This window comes from Aulostomus chinensis, chromosome 22 (genome assembly GCF_037954235.1).
Source record: "Aulostomus chinensis isolate RoL2024-O1b breed Wild chromosome 22, RoL_Achi_v1.0, whole genome shotgun sequence".
Lineage (NCBI taxonomy): Eukaryota > Metazoa > Chordata > Actinopteri > Syngnathiformes > Aulostomidae > Aulostomus > Aulostomus chinensis.
Genome location: NC_141341.1, coordinates 18,387,144 through 18,406,761, shown reverse-complemented (window position 1 = coordinate 18,406,761; position 19,618 = coordinate 18,387,144). Strand labels below are relative to the sequence as shown.

At 40.4% G+C, this 19,618-nt stretch overlaps 1 protein-coding gene across 10 annotated transcripts in view; it reads right to left on the bottom strand.

Annotated features, from left to right (window-relative positions):
* The window catches only part of LOC147241039 (receptor-type tyrosine-protein phosphatase U-like), a 228,718-nt gene that overhangs the window by 167,145 nt on the left and 41,955 nt on the right, over nt 1–19,618 (bottom strand). For all 10 annotated transcript variants that reach the window (XM_086192426.1, XM_086192427.1, XM_086192430.1 and 7 more), the window contains exon 2: nt 6,454–6,582. In XM_086192426.1, coding sequence (XP_086048552.1) covers nt 6,454–6,582 — 129 coding nt within the window. The remainder of the gene's footprint in view (nt 1–6,453; nt 6,583–19,618) is intronic.

The window sequence follows — 19,618 nt, the reverse complement described above, 5'->3', positions numbered from 1 at the left end:
TGAACCGCCATGATTAGTTCCAGCGACCGCAGCACAGCAGTAAATTGAAGTGGACTTTCAGAAACTGTTTTTTTTCCCCCAGATTTTTATTTTATTTCATTTTTTTTTATATAACTTAAAATAACTACAACCAGTTAGAAAAAAGAGCTGAGATGAGAGTCAGGATGAGAGACTGACACGACAGCAATCAAAATCTTGGATGGATTTAGTACTGTCTGTAGGTCACAATGTGACTGAAAGGCTAAGTAACAGGGACAGAATATTGACAGACATCCACCTACAGAGATTTTTGGCACTGCACTGACTACGGTGACAGTAAATGATTCGTCACATCACACAACCCATGGCCCCTCAAACAATGAACAGTTGAAATCACATTATTTGGGGGAACAAAGTAGCTCTAAGGGGCAATAGGAGGTCAAAGCAGGTATTAACAGACTTGAGTAAGAGTAGATGTAGATTTTGCTGCTGACAGAGTTTATGCACAACCCCATTAAATGGGTACACAATGGGATAACCTGAAGAAGGGCCTTCACACAAGTGAATAAATCCTGTTCCCATCCAGCAGGATCAATGGGGTATACCAAGCATCCCAGCATCTGACCATCATGCCTGAAAATGACCTTCTCTCATGACAGAAATGCAAATCAGAGGCAGCCCCTAAGGAAATCCAGAGAGTGTCATCAGCAGTGACCCATGTTAGACTGCACCAATCGAAAGCCCCTTTCACACTGCACCAAAAATGCAGGCCAACACAGGTTTTTGGACACTCTTAAAGGGTTGAAACGGCATTTCAACACGCGTCGACCGACTCACCAAGCGACCCGGGTGTTTAGCTGCTCGGCTCGACGCGGCTCACCTGCAGTGTGAAAAAGGTCACTCATGTCGTCTCAGGTTTCACACGATCTTCCTGTCGCATTCTAATTTTGTCACCTGGAGCTTCTTCGGCTCCCTTCCAGACTACCCAAAAACTCCATCATCCTTCGTTGGATTGTAACATTGTAATCCACGCAACGACAATGCTAATGTTCGACTCAACGACGTCCATGTTGTCGTTTGTTTACCTCTCTGTGTTCCGGTGCACGTTTATATGAAATAATGACGTTGTCAGCGCGATGACATACGACAGAGAAAAATACAGGCACGCAGCCCTCACAGCGGGAGTTCAGGTCTTCTGGAAGCTTGAATGCGCCCTAATGCCCAGAAAACGTGGGTCCAAAAACCCACATTGACACACGTTTTTCAGCGTGAAAAGGGTATAAGAGAGATGGTTAACGTACTCAGCTGGCCTCAGGGGGACTGTGTCTGTAACACTGGACCAAGAAGTTCACAACGGTGAATGAATTATGAAATTTCTGATGTCTGCTGTTTTTCCATGAGATGCCACGTTTTACCTCAGCCAAGAGTATACACCCAGCATCATTTACAGTGTGCTTGCACAGCATTTCCAAGGAAAAACAGACCGCCTTAAATAAACATACGCAAAATGTTAGTGCAAATTGGAAGGCAGGCCGCCTGTGTAGACGCATGGCAAACTTAAACAGAAAAGCACCAAGAGACAGAATGTGGAGGAAAGAAAAGGCTGTCAGGCAGTTGGTGATTGGAACAAGGTCTGAGGTAATAACACTGTTTGGCATAAAAAACTACAGAAACCTTGTGAGCACACAAACAGGTTCTAAGTCCATTTCAGCATCCATTAATGTTCAATGGGGAGTAAAGCATGTTCCCCCTTCTGGAAGATAGCAACTCCTGGTAAGAACAGGACAAATTACCTTGGCCAGCAAGTGATCTTAGTTCAGCATTTGTCAAATTCCTCTAAATTCTGTAAGGTTATCTTGTTTTTAGTGCTTGAATCATCTTCTAAGCCTTTTGAAATCAGAGGGGAAAGATGTATGTCATGCCTCACCAACAGACTCTGGACAAAGAGTCCTACTCTAAAACAATAGACTGTTTTTGGACCTACACGTACATCCAAAGCCTGAATAACCACATGTTGCCAGCTGGAGAAGACAAAGAACCAGCTGAATGACACACCCAACATGTGCGAGTGCCAGCTAATCAGCGGCGCTCCCCCAAAAGCACTCAGCTCTCATTGGTTGAAATCCACCACAACCTGTCCCAAACTGTGACGTCACCTAAAGTTATATCAACACAGAAACTCCAGAAACTCACCACTTCTGGCGTGGACCTTTGCTACAAATAGAGAACCCATCACTGATAGATGTACCAACAATAGCCTCTTCTACGACTAGGCCTTGTCCCACATGGTAGACACTCTTAGTGTCAGTCTTTGTGAGAAGTTTCTGTGTACATGATTTAACTTCTAGGCCTACAGATTTCCCTCGCCGAACGAGCCGATTTCCACTCTGCGCATTGAAGAAAACACAAAAAAAGCCCTGCCGGATTGTCCCTCTGACCTGGTTGTTAATAAAGCCCTACCCGTTTCAAGAATGAGGATAACAAGGACCTCGCTTCTTTTAAAGTCAACCCCCTAATTCCCTGCCGTAAGCAGCAATAAGATGCCCCGCCGGAGACTAGCCATCTTCCCGGAAAGACACTGTAGCCACTGATAGCTGCTAACCAACGCCATCTCGCTTGCACAAAAGACACAGAGGACAGATTAAACTCATTGCTTCAACTGCAGGAGAGTAAGAGGCTTGTAGCTCTGGGCAGATTTCAGTGATTACAGTGTGTTATGGACTGCTGCTGCTGTTAACAATATTGTGAAAACATTGTTTACATTGTTGTTGCCACTGTTTGCTTGTGTTACCATACTTGAGTGAACTGAGATTTGAGCCGTCTGCAATAGATCAAACTTGCGTTGCTCTGCACTCCTGATTGAGATCAGTACTGGCTGCGTTAGCTAAAAGTCCAAAGTCATGCCGCAACATGACTTTCTGTGTAACACAGAGAAATACTGCTCCTTGACCATGAATTCTGAGCACTGCTGCTGAATATCTCTACCTCTTCCCTTCCAATCATGCACACATACGTACGCATTCACACATACGTGCACACATCCGAGCACCACAGAGTTTAAACCTCCCGCTCAGTTGTCTCCATTTGTTACAGTCAAGTGTTACTGGCGAGCCACCATTAGACTCTGCAACCCTCCTTCAGGCTGACCCTAACATGACATCACTGTGACAAGTCACACCCGCCATCTTGCTCTACACACACACACACACACACACACACACACAGACACACACACACACATTTTTTTGTGAGCTATAGTTGGTAGTACGTAGTTGTAAAATATAGGATTTAGCAGACAAACTAATGTCAATTGGAGATTGATTTTGCTGATCTTTATAAATACTGCTGTATTTTAAAGAGAAGTTGTGAGTGTTTTTGCTTGCCTCCACTCCTTCTCTGTTCACTGTAGAAATGTCAGCATTTTCCAAATATTGGCATTCCTGGATGAACACCTTTTGAGACTGCATTCGTGCTTTGGTTATTGGTCCAAATCTTCCAGTGGTGCCCCATTTATTACTAATTTTGATTAATAAGCTTTATTAATTGCAAGAATAATTAATAATTATCTCTGATAATTATCAATTCCTTCCTTGAGATGCCCCTGAAAAGCAGTTTGATGGGCAAGTGACAGAGAGGTCGACTGCGAATGTTGACATATTCATAGAGATGAATATTCTGCAGAAGAATCTGTGAGTTAAACCATTCAACATTGAACTAAGTAAACAGTTTTCAATTTGGATTATTAAAAGTCTAAGTCCCTCTTAATACCTGGCATTCTTTCATCTTTCTCTGATGAATACCTGCAGAAGTGTTTTCAGTCGCAATCTATCTCATCACCTCATTTGTGAACTGGTAAAAAAACAACGATGGAAATGTATGTACTTCTGATTGCTTTTTGTAGGACAAGAAGAAGCTATCTTTAAAAACTGGAATACTGAAGAATACTGAGATGAACACAGTATTATGTAGTTGCATTTATTTCAGCTTTCCTTGGGCTGCTGTCCAAGCTGGATGCAGTCAAGATTGGTGGGAGAGGATTGTAATGAGGAAATTCACAGATGAAGACTGGCTGTCAAACCTATGTATATGACAACAACTTTCACTTTCCAAACATCACTACAGGTGAGGATGAGCAATCCTCCCTGTTGCCAAATTGATGACAAGTTGTGATCTATAATATAGATCATTCAGAGCAGAGAATATGTGTCTAGAAAACACGTGTGAGATAAAGCGAATACTGAGGATAATGCTTCATTCTCCTCAGAGGACAAACAAACCTAGCAAACAGAATGACTTTTGGTTAAACCATGAGGTGAAGAGTCTATTGTCCTCAATCTATTTTTGTCTTGTGAAATGCTGAGCGAATGTCCTCACAAGTGTGTAAATGAATGGAATCTCTGATCGAGGTAGTGATGTGAAAAAAAGAGAGTCAAAATGAAGAGTGCAAGCTGGCAATGTTTCCTTTGTGGTCTTGTTCGGCCTTTAGATAGTTTAAGTGATGGTTTTTCACCACAAAGTTTCCTTTCTGTCTTTAAGCTTATTTGTGCTCCCAACATAGAGAGCGACATGGCTCAAGCGAACATCTAGTAAACAAGGGGGTTGCTGGTTTTATCTTCACATGACCATGTTAAAGTGTCCTGAAGCAAGGTATTGAATCCATAGTCAACCACAGGCGATGCAAACACTGGTGCATCAATCCCAAGCCCAAATAAATAGGGAGGGTTGTGTCAAAGGGGCAACTGGTATCAGCATCACTGACTCAGCCCTGAACATGTTTGCTGACCAGCTCCTGATTCTCATCAGGTAAATGGTAAATGGACTCAATTTTATAGAGCGCTTTTCTACCTTAGCGGCACTTAAAGCGCTTTACAGTGTCATCACATTCACCCATTCACACACACACACACACACACACACACACACACAAACACACACACACACACACACTGATGGTGAAGGCTGCAACCTACTCATCAGGAGCAATTATGTATCTTGCTCAAGGACACTTCGACATGGTCATCACGGTCGAGGATCGAACCAGCGACCCTTCAGTTGCTAGCGTGACCACTCCAACCCTGAGCCATGCCGCCCACGGTTCAGTGCAGAAGGCAAATATTCTTTTGATTTGTGAATGCAGTGTGACTCCATATAATTACAGGCCATAATTTAGTGAAATCTAGGACAATGTGACAGAAAAACAAAGTGCTAGAAAATAAGATTAAATATGTAATCACCAGATCATTGTACTTTTTATGTCTTTTAACTAATTATTGAGGATAATACAAGTTAAAATGATAATACCAAGTTTGCAGAGTTTCCATCACTCCTGCAAGGCTTGTGAAATGAACTTCGGATGGCTGTGAAATCATTTGAAGTTGGGACTTGAAGGTTGACAGAATACTGCACAAACAGTTCAAACCAGTTGCAGTAAAGGTGTTTTTGTTAAGTACATCATTATTTTCTTTTGAACGTTCAAAGAGCTCCAATAATGAACAGTCTGTAAAAAAACAAACCAAAACAAAAAAAACACATCAGTTAAAAGCTGTGGCAGATATGCTTGTCAGTAGACTGATGCCTTTTACAGTTGCAAAACAGATTTTATGAATTCCATTTCCAGGTTAGTGGTAAATAGCCTAGTACTTAGTATGGTGATCTATGGTTCCTGTTTGTTTTGACAAAATATATACTAACAAATACATGTTTTAGGACCATGGCTGAGTTACAGTACACGCATAAGGCAGGAACTATTGGCTGATGACACTGGCTTACTGTCAGTAAGTGTACTTCCTCTTGAAAATAGCATGTCAGGGGTAAGTCGTCTTTCTTGGAAACATTCACTGTACCAAAACAAACTCAAGGGCTCTATTTACATGCGGTCAAATGGCAGAAAGTAGAACTTTCCTGGTGAAGGCAAGGTTTTTCCTCCCTTTTGCTCTACATTTTGATAGCATGCTGTATGCCTCAGGAGAGTGAGTAGGGACATCATATAGCACATATGCTTTAACAAGGAACATCCCCACAATGTTGCCTAACATTTTATTTCAGTCACTGCCTAAACACTGACTATTTTTCGTTCCAAAAAAGTAACAAAAAAGTAAAAAAATATCCTAAATTACCTTACCTCTATAAGTTCTGGTAATGTATAAAAGAAAACATTTTATTTTAATGTTTTTCTGTAATGTCACGTCTCAAGGACATTTGGTGAATTTTGGTGAATTATAACACCCCTCTAACAAGGGATGTACCATTAATGTGTTTTTATACTTGATATGAGTCATTTAGGAGTGGTTATCTTTAGCTTCAATCTAATACTTGTATATATGTATTTATTTCTAAATTCCAAGTTTCCCTTTCCATTTAGCTCTCTGCTAACTTTAATTTGGATATAAAGCTTCCTAAATGTTACGAGACCAAATGGATAAAATCAATCTACTGAGTGGTTGGTCAAGCTCATCAGTGAACACTGAAACCTACCTTTGAGAAGATCTGGGGTTGGGTGTGGCCAATTGTATGTCCTGATCAATTGCCAGTCAAAGTCGTCTTCTTGGCCTTGACGGTAATCACACAAACCAGGATCAGAGTCCTCATCAAACGTGCAGCCAGCTATTGAGAAAAGAATGCAATAGTGTCAATAGCAATGCAGTGGAACAGAATTTAACACTTGCAGGTATTAGTAAACTTTTCTGTGACATGACAACAGGAGAAGGTTGTACGTCGCTTTGGACAAAAGCGTCTGCTAAATGAAATTGTAGAATTGTAGAATTGTAGAATTGTAGGGTTGTAGAATTGTAGAATTGTAGAATTGTAGGGTTGTAGAATTGTAGAATTGTAGAAGGAATGTGTCACTGTCTTTATGAGAGAGAGCTGAAAAATGATTGCTCCGTTATATCACTACAGTCTCAAAATACATGAACTCCTGCAGAATATTAACAGCTAAAAACTACGTTACAGCTAATGGTAGTAACCAAGTGGCCAACATGGCCTGAATCTCATATATTCACTCAAAATCTAGAACCAGCTTTGCCAAACTTAGCCCTGTGGTGCTAAAATGACGAAATGATGAAAATGATGAAAAGTTAGAATTGCAGACATGCATTAGAAATAGAGAGGAAATCTTTCAGAGCGCTAGCAGTGGCACAGGGTTATGACGTAGTGACGCTCGCGCAGGTTTAGTGAGGAAAACCGTGCTTTGTATCACTTTGGCTGCGTCCGAATTGCCAAGTGGCAACCTACGTCCTACTGCTACGACCTACAGTTACAGCCTACTTCTACAACCTAAACACGGCGGTACCATTCGGACACCCTTGAAGATTGGTGGTGAAGCACGATCTGTGCTGGCAGAGCACAGATACCGCAATTCGGTAAACAGCAACAACAAAAGCCCCACCTGCTGGCCTGACTGTTGTACTGCACCCCACTCTGAATGCACCTTTCACTCATTCTCTACTATTAAGCACATTAACGCACCTGTAAAGGTGTGTTCACACGCGTCACGTTTGGTGTGAACACAGATTAGTCATCAACAATGACTATAAATGTAGGTGTTGCATGAGAATGGGAGACTGTTGGTGGCGCAAACTTGGCTTGCGGGTCCACAGGTTTTTAGGGGACGAAGAAGAAGTCCGTGGTGCATTGTGGGCCAAAGAAGCTCCGTAGGATGCACCTGAATCAATCCACAATGTTGGCGTGTTTAGGCTGGAATTTAAGTAGGTCGCTACTCGCGCCAGTTGTGGTTTCAGACAGCCTCCGACCTACTCTGTGACCTACGATCACACCTACTTGGCAATTCGGACGCAGTATTCGATCGTTCAGTAAAGGAGGAGCCAACACTTTTCAACCGTCGCCATAAAACTTCAAACATGCGACTCGTTCTTTCCATCATTAGAAGGGGTTAAGATGTATGAACATGATGGTAAACAACACTGTGATTAGAAGGGAACTTTAGCCAATAACAGGTCCCACCAACTTTTTTTCATCTCCGCGGGGGTGCGTTGCTCCGAACCCACCATGTTCACCCTCTCACACTTCGTATCCACTCTCAACTGTTATTGTTTATACTGACACCACTGGACAGGCTGCCACAGAAACGCTGCTGTCTTGCCTCCACCTTCCCGACCAGCTCGCAAGAAGTGAACCTCTTTTTCTTTGACATTATTTTGCGAGCGCAGACAGCGGAGACCCAACTTACATGAATTTGCGTATTTATAGGTGGGCGTAATGGGGGTGGGCCCGGTCACGCCGACATCTACGCTCAATTCCACGCTGATTGGGACGTATCAAGGAAACGTGCGTGGATTCCGGCGCTTGCACATATTGATACATCTGGATTTTTTTGTATGTATGCAACTTTCACGATTCTTGCGACTGCAGTTTTTTAGTATGAGATCCACGCAAGTATTAATACATGAGGCCCCTGGTCCTTTAAAATACACACAGGGCAGCACCAGCTTGTCATTTATCCCCTGAATTGGCCCTTGTGTTGTCTTGGTTTGGAAGACAGGACTTAATCTTGAAAACATGGCCCTCTGGAATACCAGGACCCACTTCACTAACAGCTCGTTTTAAGGTTTGGCAGCCATGCTGCTTGTATTAAAGAGCTACTCTGACTTTATGCCAGCTTCTTCTTCATAGTATCCCATCTGCCCCACTCGGTTGTTTTTTGTTTTGAATCTCCATCTGCTTTCTTCATTAATATATAAGTTTGGAGTACTAAGAAATATTGTATGTTGCAATAAACAACTGAGGCAGCTAATTTTGACCCTATTTGCCAACCAAGCAGAATAAACAAATATCACCATCCCACCACCAGTGAGCCTCTCTTCCCTTATGCCTAGGGCCAAGCAAGTGTTTCCGGGTGTGTAAGCAGATCAGAGTTTTAATTGCTTCCTGTGTGAGGGCTGCTTGTTGTGCCTGCGTCAAGCCCAGTTATATGAGGATGAGAGAGCCGGGTAGAGCATGGCCCATGGTGAAGTCCTGCTTTTCATCGAGAGCCCTCTAGCACCAGGAAGAAATGTCACCATCAGACACTTTCCACTAATTTCGCTCATTAAAACTCATCCTTGCCAGCCTCCTTTGCTTTTAGCACACATATTTCTCTCGGAAGCCAAATGAGCTTCTCTGGCAGCAGGAGGTTGAGCCCACATAATTAGAGAAGCCAAATGCATTCTTACTGGTGTGTGTATGTGTGTGTGTGTGTGTGTGTGTGTTGTTTATATTTATAATGAATCTGTCAGTGTCACACAAGCTTAAGTTGTGGCAACTGAGGCATGAGGCATGAATTGTTTGTGTAGTAGCAAAAAATGGTCAATGTGGGACAAGGATTGCTTGGATTTTAACAAAATGAAAACCTGTACATAAGAAAAAGGAGCTTTTAGAATGTGAATTGCGTATCAGGAGTGATAACATGCCACCATTTAACAGTGCCAGACCACTGCAGCCATGCAGGGAATCAACAATGGAAGTGCGAAAGCTGAGCTTAGTGAACCACTTTTACAGCTTGCAGGAGAACAATGAGGGAGAAATAAAGACATCTGTAATAACAAGGCCTCTTTCTCTTGACAAGAGTAGAACAAGCCATGAATCTACCTTTTCACACTGAAAAACACGTGTCGCGTTTGCTCGGCATTAAGGTGCATTCAAGCTTCCAGAAGACCCGAGTTTGAACTCCCACTGTGAGGGCTATGTGCCTATATTTTTCTCTCTCGTACGTCATCGCGCTGACCACGTCATCATTTCACGTAAACATGCGCTGGAACACTGAGAGGTAAACAAATGACAACGTGGACGTCGCCGAGTCGAACGTTAGTGTTAGTGTTGTCGTTGCATGCATTGCAATGTTGTCTCTTTTGCAAAGCATGCAAACTCGGCGCAGATTGGAAAACATCCGAGCGCCAGTGCAGTGAAGGATGATGGAGTTTTTGGCGAGTCTGGAAGGGAGCCGAAGAAGCTACAGGCGAAGCCTGACAGGCAGCACAGTGACAAAATCAGGATGTGACAGGAAGGTCGCGTGAAACCTGAGACGACACGGGTTGCCTTTTGCACACTGCAGGCGAGCTCGAACTGCTGAGTCGACCCTTTCAGAGTGCTGAAAAACCCGTGTTGACCCCCGTTTTTGGTACAGTGTGAAAGGGGCTTTGGAAGAGACCTCACCTGGTATTTGTTATCAAGGCCAATTTTTAGTTTAGTCTAGTTTAGTTTATTTATATTTATAGAGCACTTTTCATACAGAAACTGCAACACAAAGTGCTTCACAGAAATAAAAGAAAAACAGGCAACATTAAATAAAATATAAAACAATCCAATAAATGTTAAGAACCCGGCCTTCCCAACCCACATGACCACATACATGCATTTTAATTTGGGTTGTCTTAACGTCAACACATAGGTGTTCAATAAACATATAAACACATACAGTATATAATTTAACAAGGACAATGATTTATGATTGCTCTTACAAATATAACAGTGAGGAGGAGCAGAGTGGTTCACGGATGGAAATCCCAGTAAGACAGATGCTAGTAGATAGTAGCTTTTGCTGCTCATTCAAAGACCTTAAATGCAAATTCTATTCAAGCCTCCATTATGAGACACCCTTTGACTTTATTTCTCATTGGCAGATCTGCTGTTCTTTTTTTCTTTTGTAACAAAAGGAACAATCTTTTCTATTTAAAGAAAGGAGCTACGGTACCAACTTATTTTGCATATGAATGATCAATGGTGACAACATGAGTTACTCTTGTAAATCTCCCTTTACTTGTAGAAAAAATGTGACATACCTTGGACTGGTAGGCCCTATGCAATTCCAATCTAAATTCACATATTTTCACTTCTAATCCAGGTCGTATTTCCTGCATTATTTTGAAAAGATATCTCTACTGCCAGCATTTTAGGGTAAGATCCATGTAAAAGCATAACTAATTTCATTTCTTTTATTCTAAGCATTTCCAAAGTATCGATTATATATCAAACAATGGAAGATCTGGATAGTATAAAATATTCTGAAGGAAAAATAAAAGATTTATTTTGTATGGCGAGTCATTGTATTGATCATGATAAGAGCTTAAAGTAAAGGTAGAGGAATTCAGTTCATAGCATGACTAGCAATCTCATCCAGTGTTGATAAGGCAGCTCCATCTGTTAAGCTCATTTCCCTAACACGTTCAAGGAACTTCTCCCAGCAAGTCAGCTCATCTTGTGCAACCAGTGGCACCACTCTGCTGGCCCTTCTTTAATCAGAGCCTTTCAGATGCAGCAGCTCTGTTGGGACTGGGGAGCCGGGGTGTTCTGCCACCCGCTTCTCATGTTTGGTTTGAGATAAAGCTCAGCTGCTGCGTGATTTGCATATAAGCGTGTATAGGCAATGCATCAGACTTGACAAGTTTACTTAGAGTGGGGAGCAGAAGGGTGGGGATGCAGCTGTACTGCTCATCCATACTAAGCCAACAGAAGGGGCATCAGAGCAGAACGTCTTCATAGGCCATTAATAATCACCAGCGCATTTTCAGAAGCCTTACAAGTGAGGAGGACAGGAAGAGTGCAAGAGAGGATGCCAGATAAAGAGGAAGAACAAATAAAAGAGTATATTACTTTTAACATCTTTGATAAATTGTAAGGTTTGGTCAATATTGGTTTTTGCTTGACGATATCAGGAGAATATCAGCTCAAAGACAGAGGGGAGCAAATATTTGGATGTCTACAAAGTCTTTACATGTCATAAAAATATTCTCTGATGACTTTTTTGCAACTTCTAAAACTGCATTTTGACAATATCACTACACCAAGGGGCCAGTTCTATTCATATACATGTGCACCTCAAGCAAGTAAATGCCATTCTCAGTACATCAAAACTGTCCTGTTAGTAAGGGAAACGTGAAAAATCTGTCAACTAATGTTAGCAAGACATTTCTTTACCAGTGTGTTCAGAAAGGTGTGTAATAACATTTATTAAAAAGTTGAAATTCAACTCCATGGGGAAACCCCAAAAAAACCTGACCAAATTCGAGGTATCGATAAATGGTATTTAAAAACAAATAATTCAGAATCATGAAAAATCCCTAGTTGGACCCCTCAAAAGTTACTCAAGTCCAATTTTAAGTATTTTTGAATTTTTGAAAATTGTTTATTGGTACCTTGACTTTGAGCAGTTTTTTTTATTTTTTATTTTTTTTATGAGGTTCCCCCCGGGAGTTGAATTTCAACATTTTAGCACTTGTTATTACACACCTTTAGAAAGAAATTGGTGAAGAAAATTCTTGGTAACAATTTGGTTGGCAGATTGGTCGAACATCTGATTAAATTCCCTTACTATGTTGACTTTTCTAATAAACAACCTAAAATTGCGTTTCATTAAATTTTGTCCAGTGAAACACAGTGAGCCTCATGCTTTAATGTTTTCTTAATTTTTTCCTCATACCAGAATTCTTTCTGACAAAGAGCAATAAAATAAAAATGAGAACATCCGACTGTACAAGGGATTCTTCACAAATCTGCGTGTTCCTACCCACCTGATGACTCATTTTTTATGCTAAATATAGTGTGTCTCAGGTCATGTGCAGTGAGCATAAACCCTTATTAAGTCAGCAGCAAACCCCAAACCGAAAAACAATGTGACATGTAAAGTTAAACTCAGGTTAAAGATTACGAAATAAGTAAAGAAAAAATACCTGACAGCAAAAAGCAAAAAAATAAATAAATAAATAAAATAATAATAACAAGTATTCTTTTAGAATAAAGCTTTTTTACCTTGAGAGTTATTATTCCACAATCTAACCAATTTGTTGTGACACACTGAAAAAAGCAAAATGAGTTGCTGACTGGTTTCAAAGATATGGTCATCTCAGACGTGAACAAAAGCTGTCTACATGCTGTGTCTGCAACTGCCTACCGTTCAACGACGTATCAGTCCCCACTCCACCTCAATGTGTGCATGTCAGCTGATTATGCACCTCCTGCTGGGACCGAGGGTTGTGTTGTCATAACCCATGGTAGTCAGTGGGTCACAGATCTAATTGTTTATTGAAGTTGTGTTGAGTTTTGGGGGGCGGTGTGGCTCAGAGGTAGAGTGGCCGTCTAGCAACCAAAGAGAAATATCCTTGAGCAAGATACGGTCATCCTGATTGCTCCTGCTTCCTTTTTAATGTCTACGCCTTTCATTCTGTATTAGAGGAACAGTTTAGTTTTATGTGTTTTATATATATATTTCCTTGTATTTGATATTTTTAAGTGATTTTCATTGCTATCTGAAATTATTGTCCATCACCTTCATAATCTTGTTTTTTAAATATGCCATTTGGATTGGATTAAATTAATTTAGACACAATGGGGATTTTGGTCTGTGTGTGGCTCGTCTGCGAAATAAAAAATAACACTTTCAGACAGCTAAATGGCTCTACAACTATAGCCAGGCTTCAGCATGTCATCTTGCACAATCTGAAACTTCTCTAATTCACTGGACTGGGCAGAGGCCATAAACACACAAGGCAGCGAATGGTAAAAATCTAATTTCCCTCTCACTTTTTGTGCTCGGGTTGGGAGGGGATGGCAAGATTGGCACCGTAGGGCATATGCTGTTGTGTTAAATTGTTTCATTACTGTTCCACAATGGGCTTGTTGGCTTCCAGCAGCTCAGGAAAATCCCAGGCCAAGGCCATTGCTTTTTGTAGCTGATCATGCTCTTTTACCACTTTTAATAGCTCAAAGAGGATAATGGATTGACCTTAACTGCCTCATAGCATCAAGTAACCATGGACCACCTACAGGGGTTTACAGGGTAGCTGATCCACACAGCTGAATGAGCTGCACTACAGAAGTGAAATACAGCTCCTGCTAAAGTTAGTAGTAGTAATTTACTACATGATGTTCTTTAAATATGATTAATCTCCCACTCAAAAAAGAAACAGAAATCAGTGTGGGTCTTGTAGCCTGACTTAACACCATGGTTAGAGTACAGAGAGATTGAAGTGGTAGCTGCATGATATTCCAGCAAGTGATATAGAAAGATAACCAAAAGCAGCTGGTATAGCCCATTACAGATATATCCTTTTTTATTGTGGAGGCAGTATTGTCTCCCAGAAGTTGGTTGAGGAAGGCTTAGTCTTAATGTAGACAAATAAGCTACTTTTCATTAAAGCAGAATCTTTCCTTTCATTTCTTATTTCATCTTTCTGTCCGCGGCGACACCAATCTGAAACAGCACTCTAGAACCAGTCTGAACCGCAGAGTCAGTTAATGGTATTGTTCTAGATGTCATGATGAGAGGAGCACATGAATAGAGGTTGATGGAGGGGTTGTTTAGCACCCGCATTACTGCACTGCCTCTGCTCACTGATGAAGAGAGGGATGAAATGATAGTCATTCCTCTGCCATTACGTATGAAAATTTAATAAAGAGTGCTGGAGGAGACACTTTTCCCTTCCTGTGTAAAACTGTTTTAAGTAGTTATGTCAAGTGTTTTTGTCCCCTGCAACAGAAGAATATTCATTCTGACTGACCTAAATGCATTAGTTGAAAGCATCACATTATCTGATTAATGGTGGTGTATTTGAATGTAATACAGTCACAATGCCTAATTTCCCCTTGCTATTAGATGCTGCATATTAACAAATGTTGTTTAAACATTTCCTAAAATAATGGGACCTCCAAAGTAGCCTGCATCTATGTACATAACATATGTAGTTATGGAAATGTCATGCACGGCCTTCCACAGCACGATTGCATGATGTTATTAAAAGCAACTACCCTGCAGCTTTAATGTCCATTTTCATTCAGTCACATGGTAAAAATAAACGCTTTGAATCACCCAAGGCAGTCATTGTAAAGCACAAATGAGGGAACAACTTTGCTGCATTAAAGCTGATTGTGATGGTTATTTACTGGTGTTTTTTCTTATGTAGATTGCAGAGTATATTCTGTGCTCTGTCCTGTATCCCATGGGTGATCAGCTGCAGACACAGGATATGCAGTGAGCCATCTATTTTTAGTATTTATTTCTACATTCTTGATAGAAAAAAAAAATCAACAATGGAGATGGTATGCCCAGAATACTAAAAATTGAGATGCAGTGATTCAGATGCCCCTTCCCAAGCATAAACACATGCACGCATGCACGCGCACTCCCACTCGCGCGCCCTCCTGTCGTCTGTCCTCACTGCTGCACAGGCTGCTGCAGATCGTCCCCTGGTGTTATAGGCAGCGACAGGACTGTGACCTCCATTACTGATACAGGCACCACATTGTACAGCCTTGCTGCCATAGCTATCTTAACAGGCACATTGCTGGACAATACATTTTCACCTGTCACATGCAGTTCTACATAAAAGCACACAGGTTGCTCCCAAAAGTAATTTACAAGTTCCACAGACAAGTAGCCCAACTTTCAAAAACTTTCTGAAAATTCCTGTAGAAATTTGGTATGAGATGCACTTGCGAGTTTGTACGCGCTTTAGTACAGTTATGCTATTGTACTCTTCACTTTCCATCAGCATCAAACTAATTACACATGGCTTGCTCATCCTGCATCGTGGAATCACATTCAAGTTAGACACTTAAGCTCACAACAATTATTTGTGAGTACTTGAAAAGAAAACACACCTTTTCAGCAAAGTCATGCTGTCACTTGGAATTTGTGTCAACATTGTGCAGCTGATGTGTCTAGTTTAAGTTCAGAACTTTGGGATGATGATGATGATGATGATGATGACGCATATCGGAAAATTTGTAGTGCTCACAAAACATCTTGCTAAAGACGACCAATGCATGCCTGATTTGATGCACAATATGGTGTCCTTTCATACTTTTGGGCCACTTTTGCAGATATTCAAAAATCTTTCTGTGACTTCTTGTGCGACAATATCTTACATTTTGCCATTGCCCAATACACTTCACTGAGTCAACTCCAATACAATAGACCGATCATAAAATCTGCATTTACAAATAGTTTTAACTGATGCTGTCAGAGAGGTTAAATTCCACTCGACTGATCATAATTGAGGCTTTAGTTAAAGTGATGTTGAACTAGACTGCATTATATGTTTCTCATATTTGTATCAATTTAAATAGATGAGAGAAGCAGGATATTAGACGGTAAAATCATAAGTCTACCCACTAAATGGGAAGTTGGATATATTTTTACTGCTGAAAAATACTACCAAAGCCCTGTACTCACCTTGCATATGAATGTGCCAAGTAAAACATTCATGATGGTATCAAGTACAGGACGACTGGTTCAGAGCAGTTGTAGCATCCAAGCCATAACAAATTGAGGATATTAGCTACTACTAGCTGTCATATGTGTAAAAGCTGTTGCACTGAAAATTAGTTACAAAGTTCATATCAAAAGCAGTCATTACCACACAAGCACTTAAAAAGTCAGTATGGTCGCACTTACTCTTGCACACAAAAACATTGTGCTAAATTCACATAATACAGCACCATAACCATGGTGATGAAAAGCCCTTTTGAGAAAAGATCAGTGCTCCTTGGAGAGAGGCGTACTGTCTTTGCTTCAACTTAATTACAGCTCACACTTCCCCTCTCACTCGGCAGAGGAGAGAGAGCTTTGATTCAGATGCCCTGTAGAACACTTGATCATTTCCTTCTGGTGGCATTGTTTACTTCGTTCTCAATACTTCTACTCTTTTGAAGTTGTATTTTTCACCTTGCATCCTTCCCTTTACTCTGAGGATGCATCAAGTCTTTTTACTGGTTCCATGTCTCACAATTTGGCTGTACATGTAAGCACACTAAGACATGGAAATAGAGTGAGGCAAAGACTCAAGAGGCTTTGCATGACATTATGAGCAGCCGATTATTTAGCCTCACACTAATTTAAATGAACACTCATAATAGCAGGTTTAGCTGGTAATAAGAGATTATTTCCTTTTTTTTATCATGATAGAGGAATATTACTCAAATGTCCAAAATGCAAGCATAATTGCTCTTTAGACTATCATGAGCTACTAAGCAGTTGAAGACATTTTGCCTGCAGTTACTTCAAATAACCTCAGTTTCTCAAAGGAAAGGAACAAGAGGACATGCCAAGAATAAAAGTAGATGTATATTAAGTGAGTATTCCTCTCGACAAAAAAAACAAAACAAATGCTGCCCTGTATTCGCTGGGTTCCACACAGATTTAGAAGACAATCAACTGAAATGAATAGAATACATTTACTCTTAAAGAACTGTACATGTTGTAAGTGAGAGGTAGTTACGATAGCTGCATTTGAAATCATGTCTTTACAGCTTTATTTCAGGTGATTTTATAGCAGCCATACTCTAGATAATATTATGTACACTATATGTCAGTGTGTCACAGTTCTGTGAGTGACATTGGACACTAACAATATGAATACAAATGTGCATTTTTTTTAAATATAATGTAATGACACCTATGGTTAGTATTATATCACTTACAGTTTGTACGGCTGCCCCCCAATTGTTTGTGAATCGCTTCTATTCGACAGAAACTTACCAAGCTATTTTTTCTTCTTCTCCTCTGATTTTTGTGTTATTTGTGTGCATTATATTGACAAGGAAGACACAAAGGTAGGGGTAAAATGTAAATATCAAAAACTACTAGATGATTATATGGTCTACACACCGTCTGAAAAACACACTGCAACAAAAAGGACTCCAATGCATAAATTACGTGATAATTCAGACTCTCTTATTGCCTCCCAGACAATGTGACTAGCACCTTTATTGTGCTTCACAGAATCGCTCTTTCCCCAGCAACAGCTGCACAAATATGTAACTACTGAACCCTGGACAGCAGCTCCTGATATATCGTACTGGAGACAACTGTGAGCAAGGAGGCGTGACCAGTGTGTCTGAGATGTAGACCTGTAATTACCACAGTCAGGGATACTCTTATGTTCCATAGCCTGGACTTGACACCTTCATATGAGACCTGAGAACCCACAGCAGCAACAACAATGTCAGCGCTGCCTCCCGGCAGATGATAACCTCGTTCCCTGGGCAGAATAAGCAGATAACTGGTACTTAATCATGGTCATACAGAGGCACATATCTGATATGCATGGCTGCTGAGTCACTAGGGAGGAGTTAAAATACACTAGAGCAAAAGAACGGAAATACATAGGGCTGGAGATTTGTGCTACGTATAAAGGCCAACACAGAAGCAAGTGGCCACAGCCCACATTGCCATCTGTGCCATGGAGGGTCTACATTATATAACCTAAGAGAAAATATTCAATCCAAAGAAGCAACTGTGGATGAACATGCAGCAGGGATCCATGTGTGCAGGCCCAGAGGCTCATGTATCTGTCTTTAGTAGAGTAAGCAAGGAAGGAAAAGTTGATATTATGATAATATCTGTCATGACACTTAAGCTGCTGCTCTCTGCCCATCACTTTGCCTGGATCACCAAGTCCCTCTGACAGCCTGGATGGCAGTCTCATTTCACATTTGCACTCTCTCAAACACCTGCCAAAATTTCAACAGGGGATTCAACCAGAACAATGTTATTCTTCATTCAGTACCTCTTTTGTGATTTATCACAGTTTGCTGCACTAAATTCAGTCATGATCACAAACTATGAAAGAATCATTGGCTTTGTTTTGGAATTGCCTTCTAGCATGCTGCTTTCTACTTATTCAAACATCTTCTAACATCATCTAATACCTTCCAAGTCAATGAATGGTTAGTGTGTGTGTGACACTGTCCACCCTGAAGGAACAGTCTACTCCAATTTCCCAAAATGCTAACTACTGTAATCACATATCGATAAGGAACAGGGGTATTTTTTTCTTGCGCAAATATCATCTAATCCTGCATACCTTGGTAAAATATAAGGAGGGTATGACAGTAAGTAAAAACAGATACTGCACAGGCTGACCTATTTTAGGTTCAGATTTCATTGGTATATTGTAAAAAAAAAAAAAATATATATATATATAATATTTTAATATATATATATATATATATATTAAAATATATATATTAAAATATATATATGTATATATTTATATATATATATATTATAATAAAATATTAGAGTATTTCACCTGTGTCTTTCCCAGAGTATGTCCAGGCTGTCCCTCCCAGAGAGTAAATCCAGCAGTTTTGGTCTTATATGGAGGGAATTTCCCTGAGCTGTCTTCATGTCTATGCATCAAAGCAACATATTGTTGAAAAAGCAGTTTCACTGGCTATCTGAAACACCAGCTATTTACACACTCTGTTAATAACTTCATGAACAGGGGAAGATACTTAGCTTCATTGTATGCTCTGTAATTGCAGTATTTATTTACAAATTATGCAAAAAGAAAAGTAAAGACAAGAAATATCAAATAGATACATTTGATCAATTACATTGTAATGAAAGGTAGAGGAAGTAGAGGTTACAAACTGGAAACAAAAACAATGGTGATAGTGGCAGTATACAGATGCTTGGCAATCTGAGAAAATGGAGAGGTGTCTGCTGTAATTACATTCAATTGGGCAAATAACAGTCCACTCCGTTCAGAATGTTTATGGCTATCAAGAGACAAAAACAGAAAAATACAGGGATCATGATGCAACCTGTGGCAGCAAGGGCAATAAAATGGCAGCAAGTACCATACATATGAGAGAAACAGCACCAGCATCCATTCTCAAAGGTCAGAGTGAACAGACATTTTGG